The sequence below is a fragment of the Convolutriloba macropyga genome, chromosome 7 (genome assembly GCF_964194025.1).
Source record: "Convolutriloba macropyga chromosome 7, txConMacr16.3, whole genome shotgun sequence".
Classification (NCBI taxonomy): Eukaryota; Metazoa; Xenacoelomorpha; order Acoela; family Convolutidae; genus Convolutriloba; species Convolutriloba macropyga.
The window spans coordinates 4,095,841-4,120,421 of NC_134474.1; the positions used below are offsets into that span (position 1 = coordinate 4,095,841).

Genomic DNA, 24,581 nt, shown 5'->3' on the forward strand with positions numbered 1-24,581 from the left:
TTATTGCATTTTAAAATAAGTAAAATACAAGATTTTAATCTATGAGTAAAATCAGTCAAATACCAATACACTGGGTAGAAAATCTTGAGGTGGCTCTAAATCCTTCTCTAATACTACTACGTGCCATCTTTCGTATTTCCTCACAGTTAAGTGTGCGTAAGGTACGGGGGGACACCGACAGATAAGATCTGAATTAGCGGTAGCGGTAATTCAGTTCATAGTGCGAAATTTGAATTGACTACCGCCGTTTTCAGTTTCTAAATTTTCAGATAATGAATATCAAAACTGAATCGCGTTCCGCTGAGAATGAGGGATCTGATATTCAAAGATGTGTTCTTGATACTTTCACATGCTTTCCTGAAAACGAAGTCAGTTTCTTCCTGGATCAGGTGCTGAGAGAGAATGCAACAATTCCGTTCATTGAACGGTACCGAAAAGCGCAAGTTCAATCTTTAGCGCCGGTCGATATGCGTGAGATTTTGGAGACGTATGAAAGTATGGAGCAGACACGGAAAGCTTCCTTAAACTTCATTAATAAGAATCGTGATTCTCTATTAAGATCTGAAGTGGATATTCTGAAAGGCTGTGTGATTAAAGAGGAACTTGACAACGTGAAAGAATTAGTAAAATCACGAACTGTTAACAAGTGGAGTGACAAAGAATCTGAGCTGTTTGAACTAGTAATATATAGTGTCATGAGGGGCGAAATAACTAGCGAAGACGGTATCCTACATCGACTCAGAGGTAAATCAAAATTTTCGGGTGGGAATTTTATGCTGGTCACTTTTAGTTTGCCAAACAATGGTTTTTTGGGTGAAAAAGAGAACTTAAAAAGTTGTCTTCTTCTTCTAGACGTTCGCCCCTCCTGGGGCATGTCCTCTCAGTCGGGTGCAGTTTTCTACGTGTATCGCGTAATTCCAAATAAAGCATCGTGTCTCCCGACTTTTCTTCCCCGCAAATATCGCATATTTTCCATCTCGGTCTGTACACTCTCGCGGGGGTGCTGGAAGACGCCGAGTCGCGTTTCTTTAAGTGATTTTGCCAGTTTGACTCCGACTGGAAGGTGCGGTTGCAGTTTTCGCAGGAGAACGAAATTTCAGTTGGCCTATGCATTCGCTTCTGGTGTATCTTGAGGACTGCCTTTGTTTTTCACTGCTTGTTGCATACCTCGCACGTCAGACTGGGTCGTGGTGGTGTTAAGTTCCGTTTATTTATGCTAGTTAGTTGTCTTGTTTGGCTGTGTTTCGCTCTTTCGCTTTTCCATTTATGTAAGTATTCCATTCTTGATACCACTATAGCTTTCCACTTTTTCCTGTCGGCTGCTAACTTGGGTGCTTCCGCCCAGTTTAGTAATTTACGCCAATAAAAGAGTGTTTTTCTCTTACGACCAGGGAGTTTGGGTGGCTCTTCTAGAACACCCCGGCTCTTTTAATTCTATCTTTTACGTCTTGTTTGTGCCCCAGCCAGCAACCGAGCATTCGTATTTCATCAGCCTCGGTAGTTCCGAAAACAGCCTTTTCCTCTTGACCTCATTGTTCCTTTGTTCAAAACTTTCCATGACATCGTCCACTATTTGCACTCCTTCATCGAGATCGCGGCGTTCGCCAATTATAGTGGTGTCATCAGCGAACAGGGAAAGGGTTTTTTCCAACTCTTTAGCTTCACTATTGGGCTTCTCTATTTTATTGATGTCTGGTATATTGCTACCGGGAATCCATTTCCACTTCACCCCTGTGTGTCCGTACTTTGGGTCGCAGGTATTCCTCCGCTCTTCCTCAGCAATTCTCATTACCACCTGGTGGTACGCATTGAATAAGCACGGAGAGGTTGAGCATCCCTCTTAAACCTCTTTGCGGAAACCATTCTATGCTATTTTCCTCTTTACTCGTAACCTGGTATTTGGTGGCCTCATTTAGGTCTATGATTGAGTTCAGGAAATCTCCTTGCATTCCGTTCCTCCTCAACATTTCCCAAAGGGCGGGTTTGATTACCCTAGGGTACGCTTTCCTGAGGTCTAATAGCCTGGCTTCAGGATCACTGGGGTGGTTCTCGGGGTTTCCGGCTTTATTCCTTTTCTTTAAATCATCTGTGTCTTCTGTAATTCTTACCAGGATGTGTCGCGTTCGCGGTAGACCGTCCGGTCCTGAACCTGCTCTGGTTATCGTCCAGAAGCCCCAATCATTCTGCCCAATTTCTTAACTTTTTTGGCAGAAACGTGGCTAAAATGCGGCTCCCCATTGCTAGCAGACACACACCCCGGTAATTGTTTACATCGTTTCTGTCTCCTTTCTGGCGCGGAGCTTCTTATTTCTGAAATGCATTCTTCAATTTCTGATGTTGTAGGTGGCTCATTTAATTTATTGTTTGCCTCTATTGCTTAGGATCGCATCGCGGGTTCGCCATTTTATGCACTGCTCGGAATAGGCTGACTGGGTCTGCTTCGTATCTATCTTTACTTTTTCGAAATGGGCCTTGAACTCATCGGTTTTGATGGTGGTGCCAGTATTCGGCTTACAGTTTCTTGTACCTAGTTGCCTCAGGATGCGGTATACGCTACCCATATCTCCACTTTCGTTGGCCACTCGGCATTCGTCCACTTTATTATCCAACCAATTTCTTTCCAAGGTTCCAAGTCTCCTCTTCATATTACCTCTAGCAATTTTTAAGTCGCTCTTTTTGCACATTATGATGTTTTCTGGACGGTTTGGTGCTAATGCTTCATGTCGGCTGATAACGGCCTGAGATATTGATTGTTAAGGACCTTAGCTATATCGCTCAGGAACTATTTGTGTTGATGTTGTTACTTAGTTCCTGTGGTTTATCTTTATAACTTTTAGCTGTTTTTCCATCTGTTTATCCTTTTATGTCTGATTCCTACTGAAGCTATCTTTCTTTATATAAAAATATAAAAATTCTTTGCAGGTTTTGATATACATAAAGACCGCGGAAGTGCAGTAAAAGGCAAGACTACTCACGGAGGAGTGTTGATAGCAATTAAAAGCGACATCCAACGCGAACGGCTGCAAATCAACCTAAATGTCGGAGATTTCGTTGTCTTGAAAATTAGAATTAACAGCGTTGACTTCATTCCTTGCTGTCTATACAATCCTCCAAAACACAGTAAAAAAAGAGGTCAATTAAGAGAAAGCCCCTCCCCTAAAAGGGTAGTCGGTCAACTCGGGGCAGCAAGTCAACTCCTATGTGTATTTATAAATTCTGACAGTAATAAAAATTGAAGCATCAGATGCAAAAGATAAAGAAATTAAAGCATCAGAATTATAAAGAAAATAGATATGGTAAATAGCAATTAAAGAATAATGTGTAAGGATTTTGAATCAATTTTTGAAAAAATATAAAGCATTTAGCACAACAGCCTCCCTTCCTCTACAATGGCTCGTATTGACGCTTTACTGCAGGGCGCCGGCGCATGGAACGCGCGCCACGGAGGCAGAGCACGGAGCTACGCAAAAGAGCACATCTTAATTTTGTCTTTATTTACGTGATCACGTCCGAATTTGAATCTTCTTTCTTATCGCTGATCCTGGAAATCAATCTCTATGGCTTTTGATGCTGACGGACCAGCTCCTCGTCAACCCGAAAAGATTAACGGACAGAAGGTGGCTTTCTCGAGTTGGATTATCCTGTGTTTGTATTTCAGCTTCTTGATGGACTCGTGATATCTGTAGGAATCCTGTACTCTTTGGCAACTCTTCGCATACGGATTAAACAGTTTCACATCAAAGAACGTTCTGCTGAAACGTGAATCGAAGAAACCATTAGATTTGATATCTAGTCGGGCGTCGTCATCAAAGGAATAATTCTATTTGCTATGGTTTCCCCTTGCAAAATTCGAAGACATGGCTCTACTTCGACATCATCGCAGACCTCATTGAGCAGGTTGGCAAAAGAGTCACGAATGTCATTGTGTCTTATGTGCGTATAGCCACCTTTTGGACAATGAAGAGCATGCGCTACATTAATGTTTTCTCCACATGCGCATTCTGATTGCAATTTTACGGGATCCCATCCATATCTAAGAGCAATTCCATCTCTAAACTCTCCCTTGGTTAAATCAAAGTGATACCTTTTCAATGGAAGCGCTTTTAGCCAGCATGATGCCTCTTTTTCCATAGCCAGATCTAGAGAATAGGCCTCTTTATCAATGATGAGATCTTTGATTTCCAACTTTTTTGCTCGAGCTTGTTCCTGTTTTTCTCTTCTGATTTTTTGAACGATTTTTTTCTGATGAAACTCTGCATCTATAGCGTTATGATTCTTTAACGGCTCACGAATCCGAATAGATCTTTCATATTCGTTTGCCCTGTCTTCAGGAAGAAGAATGCTTAAGCCACCCTCTTTAAGAGGAAGAGAAAACCTTCCGGTATCTGTAATTGTAGGAGGGATGATTCAAGGTATAAGATTTTGGAGGTATATGAGTTTGGAGTAGTCGTAGCAATAAAAGTCAATTTGTGTTGCAATTCATTAGTAATTGATTTGTACACATTCTGAGGGGACACCTAACTATGTTTAGTGAGCTTCTCAAGCATGTTAAAGTAGTTCACTGACTTTTCTTTCAAGAAATCGTTACAGCTTTCATCGGAACCAATAACTGAACCCAGAACTCGATGACCTTCAATAACATCAACATCTAGTCCCGGAAAAACTTTGTTCGCCTTTTCAACAAACTCAGGTTTTGTAATGAGATGTCATTTGATCACATTATAACCGAATGCACCGCCATGTCCAAAGAGCTTATCTAGCACGATTCAGTGTGATTCAAGGCTACCGGCCACGTTACCGTCATCTGTGTACCATTTATGAGTCAAATTTTGATCTTCGAGCATGTCAATGACAGGAAGTGTAGCAACTCCGTACATTGCCATGGCTAATGGATCACCTTGTGTTGTTCCTTCTTGAGACTTGGTTACTCTTTTATGAATGAATAGGTCTGATGGGGTCTTATACAATTTTCTGATTGCTGTGCTAGGGACAAAGCTTTCTGATGTTTTTTAGAGCCAGATCTCTATTCAAGCTATCAAACGCGTTCCTAGCGTCAATCAGTAGGATCCCTTCAGTACGACATTCAAGAAAGCGCCGCCGGAGTGCATGGATAGCATGTTCGATGCCACTCTTTTGTCCAAGGCACATCTGTACGTTTCTACCAAGTAATTGGAGATTTCGTTTAATGCAATTCACTATACTGCTACCTAAAAGTTGTCTTAAGACCTCGCCAATGCCAATTGGTCGAACCCCAGGGCATTTATCTAGTGCAATTAGACGACAAGCGTTTTAACTGTCAATATAATTGGTGCTCAGCTGATCTTCAGAAGCTAGTGTCGAAATTAAGCGAAGAGACAGTGTCTCGTAAAGCCACCTTCATTATCATCATCGGTGACCTCAACTTACCTCAGACGGACTGGGAAACATGCCGTCCCTGTGTCCCTATGGAAATTCAGTTTTGGAAATCCTGCAGGAAAACGGCTTTATGAATCTTATCAACGACAAAATGAAGCAGCTGGATGTGCTTCTGACTGACGCTCCGCTCCGCAATACGTGATGACAGCCAATGAAGACTATGACGTGACTTCCAGCTTCTGCCCGAATAATAAGGGCGGAGACCATATTGTATACAAATCCAAAATTCTGAGCTTCATTACTAAGAAAACCTTTGATGACAAATGACCAAAATTTTCCTTGAAAAGAGCAAATTGGGAAGCAATGAATGCTGACATAGTTGACAACAATTTTAATCCTCTTTGCTATTGCAACGGGAATTTTTTCTTGACCTTTAGTTGAGGTTCTGCATCGTGCAACCCTGCAGCCATGAACATCAAAAGTTTCTTCACATTCGATTAAGAAAATTGATACGCTGAAGGAACATAAGAAACAATTTAGCTTGTCTCAAACCCTGAAAATATAGATGGAGCGTAAACTCCAGAATCAATTAGACCAAGACCTTCGCAACTTTGAAGCGAAGGTTTTCCAAAGCAGACGTTTTAATGTAATAGAGAATAGAGAAGTACTTGGCAAGCCCTTAATACTGTAAACCCTTAATACTGTAAGCCCTCAATACTGTAAACATGTGATAAAAAGGTGTTTTGTTTCAATGGCTAGTGAAAAAGACAAAGCAAACACATTCAACACTTTCTTCACAAGTGGTTTTAATGAAAAATTGAGCAACGATCAATCGCAACAAAATTTTAAGAAATAAGCTGAACTTTCTAAGGATAACAGAGAAGGATGTTGTCCTGAAGCTGTCAAAGCTTGAAAAAAGCAAGGCAACCGGTCGTGATTGAATTGGTAACGCTATTCTCAAAAACTGTTGTGGATCCCCTGCAAAGTCTTTGAAATTACTGTTTCAAACCGTGGTCAACAAAGGTTTGCACTCCGATCTCTGGAAAATAGCAAACGTGACCCCTATATATAATGATAGTGACAGAATGGATATCGAGAAATACAGACCAATCAGCCTGCTCAGTAATGTCATCTTTAAAAAAGTCCCCTTTTGAAAAGTAATCTTTGAGTCTTTAAAAAGTCTTAAAAAAAGTGGTCTTTGAAAAAGTGCCCTTTAAAAAAGTCTTTAAAAAAGTAATCTTTGAGTCACTCTTAAGTTATCAAGAAAACCAGTTGCATCCGAATCAGTTTGGTCTTTGCAAAGCTAGATCTGCAACACTAACTTTTTCGATGTTCTTTACAGTAAGTTGGACGATCCATCATCTACTGAACTGAGTTTACTGTACTTAGACTTTGCCAAGGCGTTCGACAAGGTGCCACACAAACGTCTGCTCAAGAAACTGGAAGTCTCAGGTTTAGGAGGAGAATTCCTAAAATTGATTTTGTCTTCTCTTGAACAGCAAACAGTTAGTCTCTATCTGGTCAGATATCTGACGTCAGCAATGTCACAAGCAGAGATCCACAAAGATTCACTCTAGTACCCTTGATCTTGTTGTTTATTAACGACCTTCCACAAAGTTTTAAGGAGTGTAATAGTTTCGGCTCTACGGATGATTTTAAGATTATAGCGAGCTCGTAACGTGAACTTGATGACTGTGCGACTGCTACTGAACTTTAATGTGAAAAAAATAAAATGGTTCTTAATGTTCAAAAATGTAACCTCTTAAACTTCAAAGGTAATCTGCAGGCATCCATCAACGGTGAACTAGTAGCTTATCAGCCAAACCAGAAATACCTTGGTTTGGTTGTTCCAAGCAGCTTAAAGTGGACTGATAAATGCCACCAACGAACTCAGAAAGCCACTTCAGAGCTTCATCAGATACAGAGAAACCTCTCAATATCATGCTTGCTTAAAACGCGCCTGAACGCATATGTTGGGTAAGTTGTTCCAACCCTAGTGTATACTTCAAATAAAACCCAGCAAAAAGAATTTGTACTTGTGCAAAAAAGACTGCGAAGTGGATAGTGGGCAGCGAACAGACATAAAGAACGGCTGGAACAATTCGAACTGCTCCCTATCACCCATTATCCCGAACTGCATGACTTGCTTTATTTCGTTCCGATTCTGCAGGGAAAATATGACGCAAACACGGATAACTTCTTTTTGAACGAAGACACTACACGACAAGGCACACGGGCAGAATTTGTAGTGCCGAAAACGAGACTACAAATGACTGACATTAACTTCTACGTAAGAGCGAAACGCCTGGCAAACATTTTCAAGAAAGTTCTAAATATAAATCCACGACTATGGACTAAAAAGATTTAGCGATATATACCGGAAACTGTTTGTTGAACACTACAGCATGAGGAAACTCTGCACATGGCAAATAATCTGAACCTATAAAAACTGCAATGAATTGAAAAACTACTTATTCTGCTGGCTTAAAACTGAGACTTATAATTTGAACCGAGGGTTCCAAAACCCGTGGGTCAACCCTAAATCAATGTCGACTCAAATCCAGCTACTCCTACTAAGATGCTTTGACGTTCGACTACTGTTAGAATTTATACATGTATATATGAGTTGACTCTCCGCCCCCGAGATGGCCGACTACCCTTATACGATAGGGGCTTTCTCTTAGATGAGGTGTTATTTTTCTTGTGTAAAAATCGTCCTATCTGGATAATCATATCGCTTTTAATAGCCGCAAAGCCCTTGCTTAGGCTAGTATTGGCCTTCTCTTGGGTTTTTATTTCGTCAAGATTTTTGTTACGACCAAATTACGTCACAATCACTACAAATCTGCTTTTTGTATATGCATTTTCAACTTAATTATGTTTTGTGACGTTATTTTCACTCGTAGTGGAGAAGTTTTTTCTTTGGCGTGATTTTTTTGTCGCACGTGACTTACCTCATGCTCAAAATTGACTTCCTGACTCTGAAATTGGTTTTTCTGTACTTTAATGCAATGAGATGAGATCAAATGAGTGTGTGTCACCTTAATTGAAGAGTATTTGAGGGCAACTAATAGAAGCAGCCATCAGTTGAACAGGTTCTTAGCAAAATATAACATCTCAGCGTTCAAACAAAAGAAGTTTATTTTTGGTCTGTTTATTCTGCTGTCCTGTTGAGATTTCAGATCTATGAAGCTATTATTGCAATTTATTGCAATTTCTATTGCTAAGTTGGAAACAAACGTTCCAAAATGGGGGCCGGGCTATTTTTGCAAAGACTTTTTATATTCCAAGTATGTTAGAACCGTAATCGGATCTATTCTGAGTGGCCACCTCCAGCGTAGTGGGCATATAACTATTACGCCCCATTTTTCACTTAATTACGTGCTCTATAACAACACAGGGATTTAGTGGGGACATGAGGGAGCGTGCGCGCAAGTTATCGACACTAAGGGGACAATTTTTGTTTTACTATACTATCGAACCTCAAAAGTAAGTTAACACCCCCTGGTTTTACGAAGTATAAATTCAAATTTTGAGGCAATCTTACTCCAACTTAAAATCACATTTTGAAAACATTTTTGCACCATTGATCCCCTACACTAGTCCTCTCGCCTACCTATGAAATTCAAAATAAATACAACGTTCACTTACCAGAATTTCCAACGTAAAGGTGACGAACTTAATCCAAGTTTTATAGTAAAATGAAAGTTGTCTCAAATTGTTATATGTTTTCACGTTTGTTCAACTATGATTGAGTTTGCAATTGCGTTGAACATTAGAGAGATAAAAATTGACAATAAAATGTGATGGGTGAGAAATAAAACTGAATGGGCGAGAAATTTTTTAAAAAATGGGTGGTAAATATACATATATACTTGTGATGCAAACTTGCGTTTCTAAGAAATCACAAACTAATGGACTAAATTGAGCTGCCTCGAGGTTTTGACCTGACATTTTTTGATTCTCTAATATATGCATATTATAAATTATGGCATGGTAACGAAATGTACTGGAATGGTTTCATTTCCTCCCGGTAGGCTATGGCCCTCCATAAATTGATATTTTTGCACCTTTCTGATCATATACACACCATTAACAATACTATAACAAGCATTAAGCATTAGTGTGATGACTCATGGTAATAAAAACAAAATTTTGCTCCGGGAAAAGGGAAATCTCAATTTACCAGGCCATTTCTGTTGTAGGAATCAAAGTTGAAAAAGCCACTGAGCTCGTAAGTATCGTCAAATCGGGCGTCGTCTCAAAAATTGTTGTGGATAGCTCCACTCTCCTCGAAAAGGCAAAGCAGATATGCATGATGGATTCTCATATTTTCTTTCAAAGTGAGTTGAAAAAGCCAGGCAAGAAAACTGCGTCCACTAATTCTGCAATAGAAACAAGCAAACATGGCAAAGAACCAACTGCTGAAACTTATAAACCGTATCATAACTTTTGCAAACCAGTTAACAGAATTATGTCATATCAAGTTATGGCTATAAACAGAGGCGAATCTCAGAAGTTCCTCAAAGTTGCAGTTGTGCTACCCGAAAGATACGAAACAATGTATTTGTCAAATATGAACAATATACTTCGGCAGAAGTACGGAACAGGTCCTGATAAATTGTCAAAGCCGTTATTGTTTGCGTGTTTGAGCGATAGTTTCACGAAGTATAAGGCAAAAATCATTCGGTATATTCGAAGTACGTTGAAAGCGAAAGCAGTTAAAGATTCTTTGGAAACCTTACAAAAAAATTTGCGACAAACATTATCGACTTCGCCTGTCAAAAGCGGGGTTATAATGGGAATCGACCCTGGGTTCAAAAATGGCTGTAAAATTGCAATTATTGACGATGCAAATCGGATTTTGTATACTGGGAAAATGAATTTGGCTATGAGTCGGAATTCAACAGAGCTCAAATCTGTATTGACGCAATTTGGGGTGCAATTTATTGCTCTTGGGAATGGAACAGGATGTGGAAATGTCGAGGACTTGATCTCCGATTTGATGTTAGGTAAATCAAATTATTTTGCTGAGTTTTTTGTTTTCTTTGTTGTTTATAACTTTTTGAGCGTGAATTTAGCTTGTTTTGTAGATCTCTTTTATACAAAAAATGGTGACGTTTATGCGTGCAATTTACAGTGAAAGAATAATCTTGTCTCATGTAAGCCTTTATTGCCGTTAAAAACCACGAATAAACCCAATCGGTAAGCTAAATTGCTCGAGAGATGGAATGAGTTGCCAACGCCAATTGGGGTGTTGAACAGTAAGCATATTTTTAAAGAAACTTTAGATTATCTTTTTTGATCAATTTGAATAAAATGCCTCGTAACAGATATATTCGAGTATTTAAACATTATTTTATATATAACAAAGTGGCTCGTGTGCTTAAAAAACTGCAATTTCTGTTAGAGAAACCAATGGGAGTATCCGAAAGCAGCTTATTTGCATTGGAGATAATTATTTATACTATTTGAACCAAAAGATATGCCGTCTTTTTTTGGCAGTTAAAAACAAAAATTCTTTAGCTCGTTCTAGAAAGAACTGTAGTACAATTTGAATGAAGCAGAGAAGGACAAACCACACAAATTACATTCACAATTACAAACCCAGCACCAAAAATTACGTTTTTTAAAAATTTTCTCTGCAACTGATATTTGCTCAAGATTCGTTGCCAATCGTTTGGGTTATCTTTGTTTTTCTTTCTAAGTAACTAGTTTGGTCTTTTTGAGGCCAATGAATTGGTAATTTTATAAGCCGTTTCAAATGACACTTTTTGAAGTTTTTGAACAAAAATTGTTTTTATTTTTCATGGTCATGGGCATATATTTCAAACCCCAAAATGTAACAAAAAATTTCGTAGTTTTTGCACTCTGCCTCTCTGTGTCTAACATTTAGAGGAGCTAACTCCCTTGGACTAAATCTCTTTTTACTCTTTATCTCTGACACACGTACCACCCACATTACACACACGCGCATTTATAAACCCACACAAGCGCATGCACACGTACACCCAGAAGCAAGCATACAAATATAAATCTGGACACCAAAAAATTTGTTTTATAAGTTCTTTTTGGCAACAGATCTTTACTCATGGTTCGTCACCGTTCATTTGAAAGTCTTGCTAAATTGTTCTGGAAGGCTAAGTCTGCACTTCATGGGGCAATTTATTGGTAAATAATAGCCGCCCTCATCTCAGCCGGCTATTATAGCGCTCCTATTTTTTTTTACTTCGTCGAATAAAAAAATGTTTCGATTTACCTCATTTTGCCGCTTTTTCAACATTTTGCGTGAAATCTTTTTGACTTCTCTAGGCTAGTTTCGCTCTTTCTGCTGAAAGTGATTTTGATTATCAGTTGCTCAGCAAAGCAATTCAAAATGAACAGAGTCAGTATAAAAAATTGAAGTCAGAAATAGAAACGGGATAAACCCATAGAGCCCAATTTTAGATGCCCGCTACTTGCAAGTCGTTCCTATAAGTCTTAGTTACCATCTCTAATGCTTATTGGTATTGGTAGTAACCCTGTAGTCTCTCTCTAAGAAACAGAAGTATGTTCAACTACGAAATGCCATCAAAATAAATCGGACTTAAAAAATGTCTTTGTACAAAATTTTCTTTTCAATATCTTCTATTCTTTCAATCCCAATCATGCTTATTGGAGTCAACGGCGGCTATTTTCCGGCAATCTGCCGGGTATGTTTGTAAAATTGACACAAAATGTTGCAATTAACTTTTTTTCCAAGTTTGTCTTTATCGATGTTTCATGAGCATAATGGGGCAATTCGTTTCTAAATATATCGCTTTTTATGTATTATATGCTAGAGTTAATAAAAAAAATTGGTTTTAAAATATTTAAAGCCGCAATTTATAGCAATTAAGTTTTTCTAATTTGAGATATCTGACAGTTTTTGCGCTTTTTCTCTACTTGTCTTACTTATAAGGGAACGTTAAAGGCTTTCCTTGAAGGCCCTTGTTTTGTAGCATTGAGAAGCACGTTTATTCGTTATTTTTGGTTTTTTAACTCATATGAGTTTTGTTTGAGAAATGGAAAAATTTAATTATTTCTTTTTGAGCTGAAAAAATACCTTTTTTCATCTTTCAAAAACTCTCCGTTTTTCCATCGAAGGAGTAAACAATAAGTAATCTGTTTATTTTTTCAATTTACAAAAACGCGCACAAATTGAAAAAAGATCAGTTCGAAGAGCAATTTCAAAATAGAGAAATGAAAAAAGAATTTTTATTTTCAAAAAATTAGTAACTTTTGTTTTATTAACCTGGCAGTCCAAAATCTCACTAATTCTCTAAGTCGTATTAAATGAAATGTACTAAAGTGAATTAGTTCCGAACGATTCGCTCTGACAATTTGAGAATTACAAATAAAAAAAATATAAAAGGATTTCCATCTTTACCCTAAAACGGTTTTTTTACGTCTTCGCGGTCAGACAAAAGTTTTTTTTTTATACAAAAATGTCGGAACAATTATATATACAAACAGCCTCATTATCTTATCGTTCACCAAACTAATGAATGAATAAATTAATCTATCTTAGAGTGCCGATGAGACCAGAAATGACGGCGATAAAAATCAATTAAATACAAATATTAGTTGTCCATTTTTTTGAAAACCATTAATAACCAAATCAAAATGGTATCAGAACATATACTTAAGAAGATTGACCTGTACTTCATTAGAAAAAATATGGGACTTTTTACTCAATCTGCCTAGGTAACAGGTCGACAAGATATGAGCGAAAGGACAAAAATTAAAGAAAAACGTTTTCTGAAAAAAATGAATGTCAAACTGGTTAGAAAAATTATGCATCAAATGAATTCATTGATATATTCTTTTATACCTCCGTTGAGAGGGATTGAAACTTTTCATCGTGCTGGATATGTACGACTACAAAAAAAACGACAAATACAGGCAAAAAGAAAAAAGTTTGCACAAAAAATTTGGCACGAAAACGATGTCCCAGCCCATTAGACATTAAGCTGTTCACCACAAACAACAAAAAATTCTGATTACGTTCTTTCAAATGACTAGAGGGCCGCCTATTATTTTGATACTGTGAAAAGTAAACAAAAACTTACAAAAATGGGCGGAATGCAAAAGTCACGTATATTTTATGGAAACTGGTTGTATCAAGAAAAAATACCATTTGAGGAAAATACAACTCATAAAAAAGCAAATCGTTGTTCAGTAGATAAAGGATGTGACTTGTCTATAGAGATGCTACGCTACAACTTAACGGAAATAATATTGACAAATCTCAGAAATCCATTTTATTAAAAATTATAGCCAAAATAAGCTTGCGACTAAAAGAGCGGACAGTTTATCTTGCAATTTCTTCAAAAACTAATTGCGCCTGTTATTATTGAGGTTAAGTCATGAGACTCTAAAATAACATTAAAAACAAGCTGAACTAAAAAAATTGCGCAAATAACTTTACGAAACCACAAGGTTGAAACCATTAATTTCATAAATTATTATTGGCGAGGAAATTAAACCTTTGTTGGCGTCTCCTTTAAACATTATAAAGTCTTTTGTAAAATCACAATCTGAAAATAAGAGCAAAAAGAACCACAAAAATTGAAAAGTATCTAAATTTATCAAACTTTTTCTGAAACAAATTGCCTTCGCCCTGAAGACATCAGTAAAATGTTTAACCAACAGAAAAATTATTGTCTGATTTAACAAAACCTTTAAGGGATCTCTCAATAATGAGGCAAAGTTACGAAAATGATGCATTGTAAAATAAAAAGAAACCGAAAACGGAACAAAAAGGGATTAGTTTAAGCATATGTTTTTGAGAAATTTCAATTTGAAAGACATTGCATCTATTAGCTTTATACCGATATCAGTTTCTAAGTGAATTTATGTATCTATAGTTGGCCACCGAGACATTTATTTACTCAATCTTTTATGAAAACAATACGGTATAAAAACATATATTTTGAGATATGTGTTATGAAAAACTATTTCATGAAAGCAATGTGTATGTTCAATTACGAATTTTATAAAGCTTTTTTTGGTTAGATTGTTAAGTAATGTCACAATTTACCAAAGAAACAAAAACAACAGCAAAAATTGGCAATTTTTCACAAGAATCAGAGAATTTTGCATGAAAACTCGTATTACCAAAACCAAAAATGCATTCTTTTAAAACCATCCGGCGCAAAATTAATTTCTCTTCTATAAAAAAAGAGAAAATGTGACCTGTATTTACTGAGAATAAGATAAAAGTTGAGAGAAATATAAAAAAATTGGCAAGTTCAAAAAATAACTGAAGTTTCATCTAAACAAATAATTTCAATGGCATAAGAGACACTAGCTTACAACTGAATGCATGGTAAGAGTTCACTTACATCTCTTGAAGCAGCCATTTGGATCCCTGAACGGTTAGACTTAGTAATTAAACTGCGAAAAGAATAACAATTGAAGGCCAGACACAAGGATTCCGTTCAAGTTTACTAAGACACTTCAAATCCATAAAAACCATTCGGTTCTCTCAAGACAAGCTATATCTACATTCGTCCTCATTTTTACGTAAATGGGAGCTGTCATTAATGAAGACATGAATAAAAAATGTTCAGTAATCAACATTAAAACAAAAGCAAAATAAGGGAGCACCAAAAAAATTTCTGATTATAAGAATCCATGATAATACCCAACCTATCGCTTATTTTGGCAAGCGTCCAACAAACCACCAAGTGCTTCAAATGTTTACGAATTAGATCAATTGGTAAGCGAAATATTTCAAAAAAACAATGATGCATTTTTAAATTTGCAAAAAAACGGCTAATTTTTAATTCCAGGAGACTTTTATAGGGCATCTGATTTCAACCAGCTCTTTTGGATTTCACGGAGATTGTGTCAGCGGTTTCTAGGTCTCCATTTTTTGCGAACTTAAATATAGTGGACCAAAAAAGCATATTTTGCAATTTCTGTTGAAAAAAGTCTGAATTTTGAAAATTTTAACAAAATTTTGTAGCCAAAGAACTCCAATGAAGCAATTCAGCAACGCTTTTCTATCTCTAATGGTAACAAATTTCAACTTATTTTGAATTATAATAGCAAAATTGTGCCAAATTTTACCAAAAATTACTGAAAATGTGAAAAAACTGTCGAATATTCAGAAAACTTTAAACCTCGATAACTCCCTGTAAAAAATAAAATTCGAAAAAATCTTTTTTCCATATTCTAGGATGTACGTGCTTTTTAATGATACCACTCACAACTCTCTACGATGAATATATCAATCGGCCAAAATTGTCCCAACAAAAAAAAACCCATTTGAGTATATAGTTCCTCCTCCCCGTACTAAAGTTGGGGTCGGAACAATAATCACCAAAAGAATAATTAGCTTATCTGTATACGACGCACCCGAGGAACTTAAGAGCATGGCAAAATAATTAGGACTGAGACAGAAAGAAGCAGATAAAACCGATACTTGTTGGAAGATATTTAGGTGGAATCGCACGGTAAGTAATCATCGGTTTGGTTAATAATGACATCAAAAATTTAATTGCTTTAGGGAATCTTTAAATAACTCGGTTAATGTTGTGTGAAGTTTGCTTATCCGTTATTTAACTTTTTAGCTGGAAAATTTAAGCTCGCTTTCGCTATTTAAGTTTGCTATTCGTCTCCGAAAAGGGCATAAACTTGTAATGCCTGAGGGCATTAAGTTTCTGAGCAGCTCTCTCAGAGCCTTGAAAAACCGCTCACCGAAGCTTCTGAGGAACGCTTGAAGAGGGAACGCTATTCATGATTTGAATAGTTTCTCCGGCCTCCCGTCCACTCAACAATTCCTTTGCCCACTTTTTACCATCCTGCACCCACTTTTTAACACCATCACCACCGCACCATCACGTTCGCACTCTAGCCTTTGTCCCGCTCCTCGGAAGATAGACTGCTTGTCATGAAGCTAGCTACAACCAAAGCTAACCGACGGCCTGTCTTTCGAAAGCAATTCGTCCGTAGGTAGACAGTTAATTTTAAACGTTTTAGCTTTTGGAATTTTTAAATGTAACTCGTTGCTGATGGATTTAAGTAATTGGCTATCTTTCATAAGTGCAAGCTGAAAAAAAATGCATTTCTATTCTATGGGCTTGTGTAGCTTAACTAACACCCAAATGAAACGTGTTTCAATCGCTTCTTTGCAAAGACCGCAAAACAAAGGGGACCGAAGCCAAAACTTGGCATTTTCTCGTTACAAAAATATTTTCGAATTCGCTGATTTCGAAAGCTATTGTTGATCTCATCGTAGTTTTTAATACTTGCGAACATTTGACTTTTCATTTTTCAGTGACTTCTACTGCTTTGCAAAAATTTTTGTTTGACGTCATTTCTCACTTTTTTCTGCAGTTTTTAGGTCATTGTCTGATTTTTTTTTATCAAACGTGACTTACCCCACTCAGAAAAATGACCTCTACACGCTGGGAGTTTAAAAAAATTAAGAAAATTTCTGTAGAGTACATCAACATCGAGTTCTCTATTTCTAATTGAACTTGAAAAATTGTTTGGCGTAATTTGTCACAGCGCAAAGAGTACAAGTAGCCTTCGTCTCGACGCGCGTGTGCTTTTATTTTCATTTAATAATACCCGCGAAGCAATAGCTGAAGCTATTAGCTATTATTGGCCTTCTCTTGGTTTTTTAATTTCGTCGTCAGGATGACGTCACAATCACGACCATATGACGTCACGATCACTTATCTGCTTTTTGTTCACTCGTTCATGCAATTTCAACTGAATTGCGTGCGTGACGCCATGCTTCACTCTTAGTAGAGCGAGTTTTTTTGTTCATTCGCGTGTTCAAGTGTTTGGTCACACGTGACTTACTTCGCTCTCAAAAAATGACTTCCTCTCTGAAATTGACTTTTCTTTAATTTAAAGAGATAATTTCAAGTGAGTGTATATCACTCTAATTGAAGGGTATTTAAGAGCATCTAATAGAAACATCAGAAAGTTATACAGATTCTTAATGAAAATTTAACATCTCAACCCTTAATGACAAGAATAAATTTCTTTTTGGTCTTTCTTTTATTCTTCTTGAGACTGCAGATCTACGAAGCTATTGCGGCTGTTTTCTGGCAATCTGACAGCTTTGCTCATTTTTGGCGGCTATTTTCAGGCAATCTGTGGCTATATCATTTCCCGCCAAAGTGCTTTTATGTACTTTTCTTAAAGACAGTGTCAAACCCGAACTAAGTGTTCTCAGTGGAAAGGTTATTCAAGAACGGTCGGGGGCAAGGAAAACAGAAATCGCTTTTGTGGAAAAACAACAAATTAACAATCTTTTCAAGTTGAGCTCCTCAAAGTTTGGTTGGGCCCATTTTTTAACGGGGAGTGCCCTAAGAATATTTTAATATCAAACTTTTCAGAAGGGTTTTACGGATTTGCAAAAACAAAACCCTCTTTTGAGCATAGCCAAATACTCGTTTAACCAACAAATTTGCGGTAAAAATCAAATTTTTTTGAGCCCAGCGTTTCTGAATTTTCCCGAAAAATCTTTCATTTGTCATTTTGCTTCAAATTTATCGAAACCTTTCGGTTGGCACTTCAAACTTTACTGAAATCAGGTTGTACACTCTGATTGCAAAAAAAATTTCAAGCTACCGTGTTAGTATAGAGGATACGCAATAGACTAATATATCTGAATTTTTGTCGCACCACATGGTTAAAAATTTTCAGTAACATGACACCAAATTCTTGTTCATGTTTATCACTGGTTGTCAAACCAATTTTAAACTAAAAAAAATTTAAAGTTAAAGATTTGTCTAGAAAAATATTACCGCAGACACTGAACAAAAATATGTCATTTTATGTTGTTATCCAGTATATGATCTGGAGTGCTGACTACTCAAAAATTCATTGTAGTCGTTTCCCAGATAAGCTAATTGCCAAAGTTTTTTTAATTTAAAAATTCCAAGTTTTAGTATTTCCTCTAACGAAAAAAAAAATCTATTTAAACATTTGGATTTTTTTTTCACTCAGCACAAACACATCACTCAGTTCCAACAAAAGCCTAGTCTAGTGATGCCTTGAAGCAGTTTAAAGGTACTTGGCCAGTAATACTTCAAAATTCCATTATTTGGCGAAAGAAAAGCGGATTTAAAAGCTGTGAGAAAACCATTTTACTTGAAGAAATGAATAAAGATCAGTAAAAATTTTGAAAGTAGTCCAGCATTGACTTGAATGTACCATTGCTTTGAATGTAACACATATAGATGAGTTTTCTGTTGGTTTCTATTCATTGCTTTTGTACTTTTTGCAAATTTGGGATCGTACTTGAGCATGATGTTGAGTAATTTCCTTACCGTTACGTCAATAGATGCAGAACTAGAACTAGTTGCGTTATTAGATGGTTTGATAGATCTACAAATACTTCTCGGTTTTGATGCCTTCTCAAGTTCAACACAAGTTATTTTTGATTAAATCTAATTCAATGGGCCTTCATTCCTCGAGTTTATAATTAATAACTTCAAGATTGTCATTAATTGCTCTCCAGTCACTATTTGACCCCTCTCAGCCAACCCTCCGTCCACATCCCGTCGCACCTGTCTACTACCCAGACCCAAGCCAACCGCTCAATGGCCGTTTGTTAACCCAGACAGACAAAATAAAAATTGATCTCAAGAAAAAAATCCTCAAGCTATTATTGTTCAGTTGTTCTCTCCACCACGTTAGAAAAGCCCAATGTTCGTTGACCCTAAGTTGCGCCGTTGTTTCATTATTTTACTATCGGAACTGTTCAGATGATATTGCCTCACCAATAACCCGATACCTCAAAATGACGACCATCAACGAGGCGGGGGTGTCAATTTGGAGTGTGAGTTCTTCAGCCGAGAAAGAGTTTCCAAATTTGGAAGCGGGACTTAGAAGTGCGATCTCATTGGCCAGACGTCTGCGAGATCCAATGAGTGAGTTGTCCAGAGTACCTCCTCAGCATTTGTCGGTTGGACAGTACCAGTTGGACTTGCCAGCTAACAAAGTCACTGTGGCTATGAACGATACCCTTCAGGTGTGAAAAAAGCTGATTGAATCTATTTCACCCCCCACCCACGATCTCAACACACACGCACAAAGGAGCTGCGAGCAGTGGCTTCAATGGTCTAAGAAGGACTGATTTTCTTTGGCGGGCCTTATTTACTCGTAATACTTAGATTTGGGTTACAATTTTAGATAGTAAATTCCGAAATTTTAAAAAAAAATTACGTTCATTGAAATTCTTACAAAGTAATAACCGATTCAACTAGTGCCCCCAATGATTGTCTTCATTTTGTTGCAGTGACTATGAACTTTTATATACTCCAGGTGTGAAATTAATTTGTTTTTAAAGCTTAACCTTGCCGCAGTAAGATTTGAATATCTACATGGTTTGAATAAAGATGTGCAATCAAATAGCCTTTGCAAGTTAGAACATGGCAAAAAATCAAGTCAAACCATTGAGCTCAAGTTTACAAAGGGCTATTTGAACAGCAAGGACACCCTAGAAGATACTCTGTTTTTTTTTTTGTAACTGGAATACGAGTTGAGGTCTAAAGTGTTTTTCGAACTTCTCACTCTTAGCAAACGGAAAGATGTAACTTGAAATATCCAATGTCTACATATCAAATGAGAATCAATTTCAATATACTTATCATTCAAGTTGTTTGCAGGAAGCTGGGTCAACCAAAAGTATGTTCAACAGCTCTTGACTAATTAAAGATAGAAATGAGCAGCAATTTTAGCTTTTTCCCCTTTTTTCATCCGCAATTTTTTGTTTTCAATTAATGGTTTTAAACAAAACTGGTTCAGGGCAGCGTACGTCTCCAATTGAGAATTTAAGGATAATGAAGAAATTATTAGGAAAATTAAGAATAATTCTAACGGATAACATCTGTTTCTTCCTAGTTGCGAAGTTTTTATGTTTTAATGTATTGATAGCCGCGAAGCGATAGCTGGAGGCTATTGTTGGTCTCATCATGCTTCTTTTTGCTAGAGGCATGGTGATTTTCAGGCCATTAGTTAGTTAGATGAATTCTTTGGACTTGTAATTAATTGATCTCGAACGAAGAAACGTGTTTTTTATGCAAAGTTTTTGCCTGCCCGTTTTGTTCATATGAATCTCATTGTTTTGCCTTTTGTCTACTTTTTCTGGTTGTTCTTCTCTTTGTATTTTGCTTTTTTTTAACAGGAAGATGGCCGTGTAATTTTACAGAACCTTTATAGCAAAATATTCACATGTAATTGTTTTTCTACTTAATTCTTCTCTATTTGATTTACAATTTTCAAAATCATGAGGATGCCTTTTTTTGCATTGTCCTTAACCAGCACGTTCTACTATTTTTTAGCACATCTTCCTATTTGTATTGAGTTGCTACCATAACCTATAGCTTTTTTGCTTGGGCTCTGAGCGTTGTTGAATAAAGGTTATAGATTTCATCCTCTTTCTGTATATTTTTCATTTTTGAGTTTGCGGTTAATATCATATAACATAATGCTGCGAGGAATTTGTTGGAGTTACTGTTTTATTTTTTTTCTTGTTATTTGTGATAGCTCTCTGCACTGATATTTATTCTGTGTTTTCGGTTCTCAGGTTTTGGTAATAACGACTTGATGCAATTGTGTTTCGAACTGTTTCTTACGTCTTTTTTTTTCTGAAAAATTTTCATCTTGCCGTAGTTTTATTTCTTTGTAACAAAATTTTTTCCAACAAAAAGAAGTTTTATTATTTTTTTTGAGCTTTCAGCGACTCCAAAATTTTGTTTTCTTTCGTAAGGTTTAGAGTTCGGTGTTTTAGAAAGTCAGTTGAATTTCTGAGATTGTGGTTGGTTGTTAGCTGGTCAGTTTTGTCCATCTTAACAATTATAGCTAGTTTCCAACGTTACATGATAATTTTCTGATATTTTATGGCTTCTATCTGATGTAATAATTGTTTTTGTTTGCTTCCGTCAATAATGTCAATACTGACTCTTTTAGCTGAGACAGAATTTTTTAACAAACGTGATGGTGACGTAAACAATAATTGTTTTCAGACAAAAGTTAATTGTTTCGACTGCAGCTACGATTTTGTTTGCAATGATACAACGCTTCGAGTCACTTCTGGAATTGTTACCGCTGTGTTTTTATTTAATTCGTCTTCCTCCCCTTTTCTGCGACCATGTGATCAAGCGTCTACAAGTGAAACATGGATTTCGTACAGTGGGATCTACTACTCTATAGCTCAATATCAGTGACGTCATTTGTTACCCTCGTTGATATGAGCTTTTACGTCTGCTGCGGTATAAGTTTTCAGCTTTTGATTATAGATGACGTAGTACTGGCAAAAAATGACTTTGGACTCATTTATGGAATCTTAGTTGGCATTGAAAAAGTGCCAGCTCAAGGTGAAATTAAATTGTAGCCACCTGATCTCTGTCATAAACTTCTTACTTGAAAAGCATTAATGGTTGAAGTTTGTTTTGGAAAATAAGGAATTTCAAAACAGTTTTTTTTGGTAGCATTTTTTGGTAGCATTTTTTGTTTTCATCGGCCCCAGTGGTCGTTTTAATTAATAGTCAAAACAGTCCATCGTGGCTTTCGTCCGTCAATCTTCCGGCTGTGGTTGAAGAAGATTGCTCTAAATAAAATTAGTTTGTTATTAGCCGCAAAGGAGAAGCTGGGGCTATTATTGGCCTTCTCTTGGTTTTTTATTTCGTCAAGATTTTTGTTACAACCAAATAACCTCAATCACTTATCTGCTTTTTGTTCATTCTTTCATGCAATTTCAACTGAAATGCGTGCGTGACGTCATTTTTCACTCTTAGTAGAGCGAGTTTTTCTGTTCGTTTGGGTGATTGAAATTTTGGTTACAAGCGACTTACCTCACTCTCAAAAATGACTTCATCACTCTTAAATTGACTTTTTACTCTTATTCGGAGAGATAAGGTCAAGTGAGTGTGTGTCACTCCAACTGAAGGTTATTTGAGATCAACTAATAGATGCAGCAGTTAGTTATACAGATTTTTAATCAAAATATAACATTTTATCTATTCTCATTTTTTTTAAACCTTTTTCTCTTGTCAATGAGAGTTCTGATTTTAGTCTCGCTAGAGTAGTAAGGAGAGCGATAATCGAGTAGTTAAGAATATTATCTTTTTTCAAAGTGCTTTTTAAAGTGAAATGAAGGAAATGTGTTTAAACTGATTTGCTGTTTCTGAGTGCGATTTTTTCACATGCCGCGGTTTGACCTCTTTTTTCGCTGTTTTTCTTTTTTTTTCTGTACAAATACTTTTAAAAGGCAAAAGGTATGTTCTGATAATGCGTAGTTGCATTTGTTTAAACCCCTCAAAACGCAACTAATGATTTTCAAAGACTCTGACGCTATTTGTCTTGATGAAATGAGATGATTTTTTAGTCTCACCAATTATAGGTCTAAATGGCTCTTTTGAGGTATGTTTGAACAAATTTACTGATTTGAGTTGAAATTAACGGTTTTTACGACATTGACACTGACAGTTTGCGAAGAGTTGTTAGCGTTTTTTTTTGGTTTTCATCTTTTGTCGTTCTTTTTCTTCTGTCATTTTGTCTCATAATGGACAGCTCTGAGAAGCTCTCTCATAGGTCTCGATTAGCACAATTTAAAGCGTTTTTCATATCAAACAGTTTTCACTACTTTGTAAAACAGTTTTGTTTTCAAAACATATTAGTTTCTCCAATTTTGCCTTTTTATATTTTTTTTTTGTTGTTCTTTTTCTTAGAGTTTATCTATTTGTTTTGTAAGAAAACACAGATGCAGGTTTAACTTTTTGAAACGACTTGTTTTCGAAAATTATGCGCGATTTTTGGATTATGACTCTTTGTAATTCTGTTTTGTCCCGTCGGTTAGTTTTTTTCTGAGGTCATAAGTGGATGAAGCAAAACTGGATCATATAATAGTTTGAGGTTTAGCTAATAATTTAATTGGCTTTGACACCATTTGTGTGCGACAATTTTTGAGCTTCTGAAAGTTGTGAGATTTTGTTGCGTGTTCCCTCAATTCTTTTAAGTTGATATTTGCTTTCGATCGAGAAACAGTGCAATAGATGTTGAAGAATTCAGGTTTTAGTTGCGTGTTTTATTGACTTTGATGCCACTTTTTTCAATGACACAGTTTTTCATAAAATTAGTTTTTGGCCAAATGTCCTTGGTGTTGTCCTTTTATTTTGTCTGCACTGGTTTTCTACAAAGTTAGTGTCTTCTTTCAAAACTAACATAGTTTTTTGAGGTTGATGTTGGGAATTATAAACTCGATAACGCTATTTTGCTAACAGAAATGAAATTAATCTTTTTTTACAGTTTTTTTTTCTGGGATGTCTTGGTGTCTTTTTTGTGATCGGAGGCTTTTTAAGGAGTTGAGTTTGTTCGCTTCAGTTGCTTCGATTCTTTGACTTGCAATTCAGGACTGCTATGTTTTTTACTTCGTCGAATAAAAATTGGTCCGTTTTACCTCATTTTGCCGCTTTTTTGACATTTTGAGAGAAATCTTTTCGACTTCTCTAGGCTAGTTTCATTGTTCCCTCATTCTGTTCAAAGTGTTTTTAAACAAAGTGTTTTTTCACTTTTGCCTTTTTGCTTTTACGACAAGCTTTAGATCTCATATTTGTTGTTACCCAAAATTTCATTTCTCTAAACTATAATTACTTTGTCCATTGTCTAAATGGAAATTTTTGGTCTATTTGTACTATGTGCTTAATTTCTGTTTCGGATATCTTGAAACGGCTCTGGTAAAAAATGGGATGTTTTTTAGGAGTTTGTGTCCTTTGCTGGTGTAGACCTGAATACAGCAGCAGCACATGTACTACAGCATGTGGCTGGTTTGGGAGCTGCTCTGGCTGAAAAAATAATCAAATGCCGAAGTGATCTACCAGAGGGTCGATTTGTGTCAAGGTCAGTTTGTCTTTAGTCAAATCATTCAATTACAAATAAATAAAAAAATAAATTCGGTTTTCAAATCTAAGGACGTGTTATTGTTATTAATACAAACACATCACTTAAATTTGAGGGGACATCGAGTGATGCCTTGAATCAGTTTTCATTAGCACTTAACAGTGACCTGTTACAAAGCACTTAAGAAAAAAATTCTAGTCGCAATGAAGCATAATAATAAAAAACTTATTAACACCCAAAAAAACGAGACAGTATGACGAAAAACTATGGGTAGCCTAATAGAAAAGCGAAAGCAAGTCAGCATTACAGTATAGTCAGCCACATGAAGATCAAGCATG

General features: G+C 36.5%; 1 protein-coding gene across 1 annotated transcript; it reads left to right on the forward strand.

Annotated features, from left to right (window-relative positions):
• Positions 1-272: 272 nt before the first annotated feature.
• LOC142342556 (S1 RNA-binding domain-containing protein 1-like) lies at positions 273-24,352 on the forward strand. Its single transcript, XM_075393927.1, has 4 exons — positions 273-744; positions 9,561-10,367; positions 19,110-19,375; positions 24,104-24,352. Exons 1-4 carry the CDS (start codon positions 273-275, stop codon positions 24,257-24,259), a joined length of 1,701 nt encoding a protein of 566 aa, XP_075250042.1. The 3' UTR covers positions 24,260-24,352.
• The last annotated feature ends 229 nt before the right edge of the window (positions 24,353-24,581 follow it).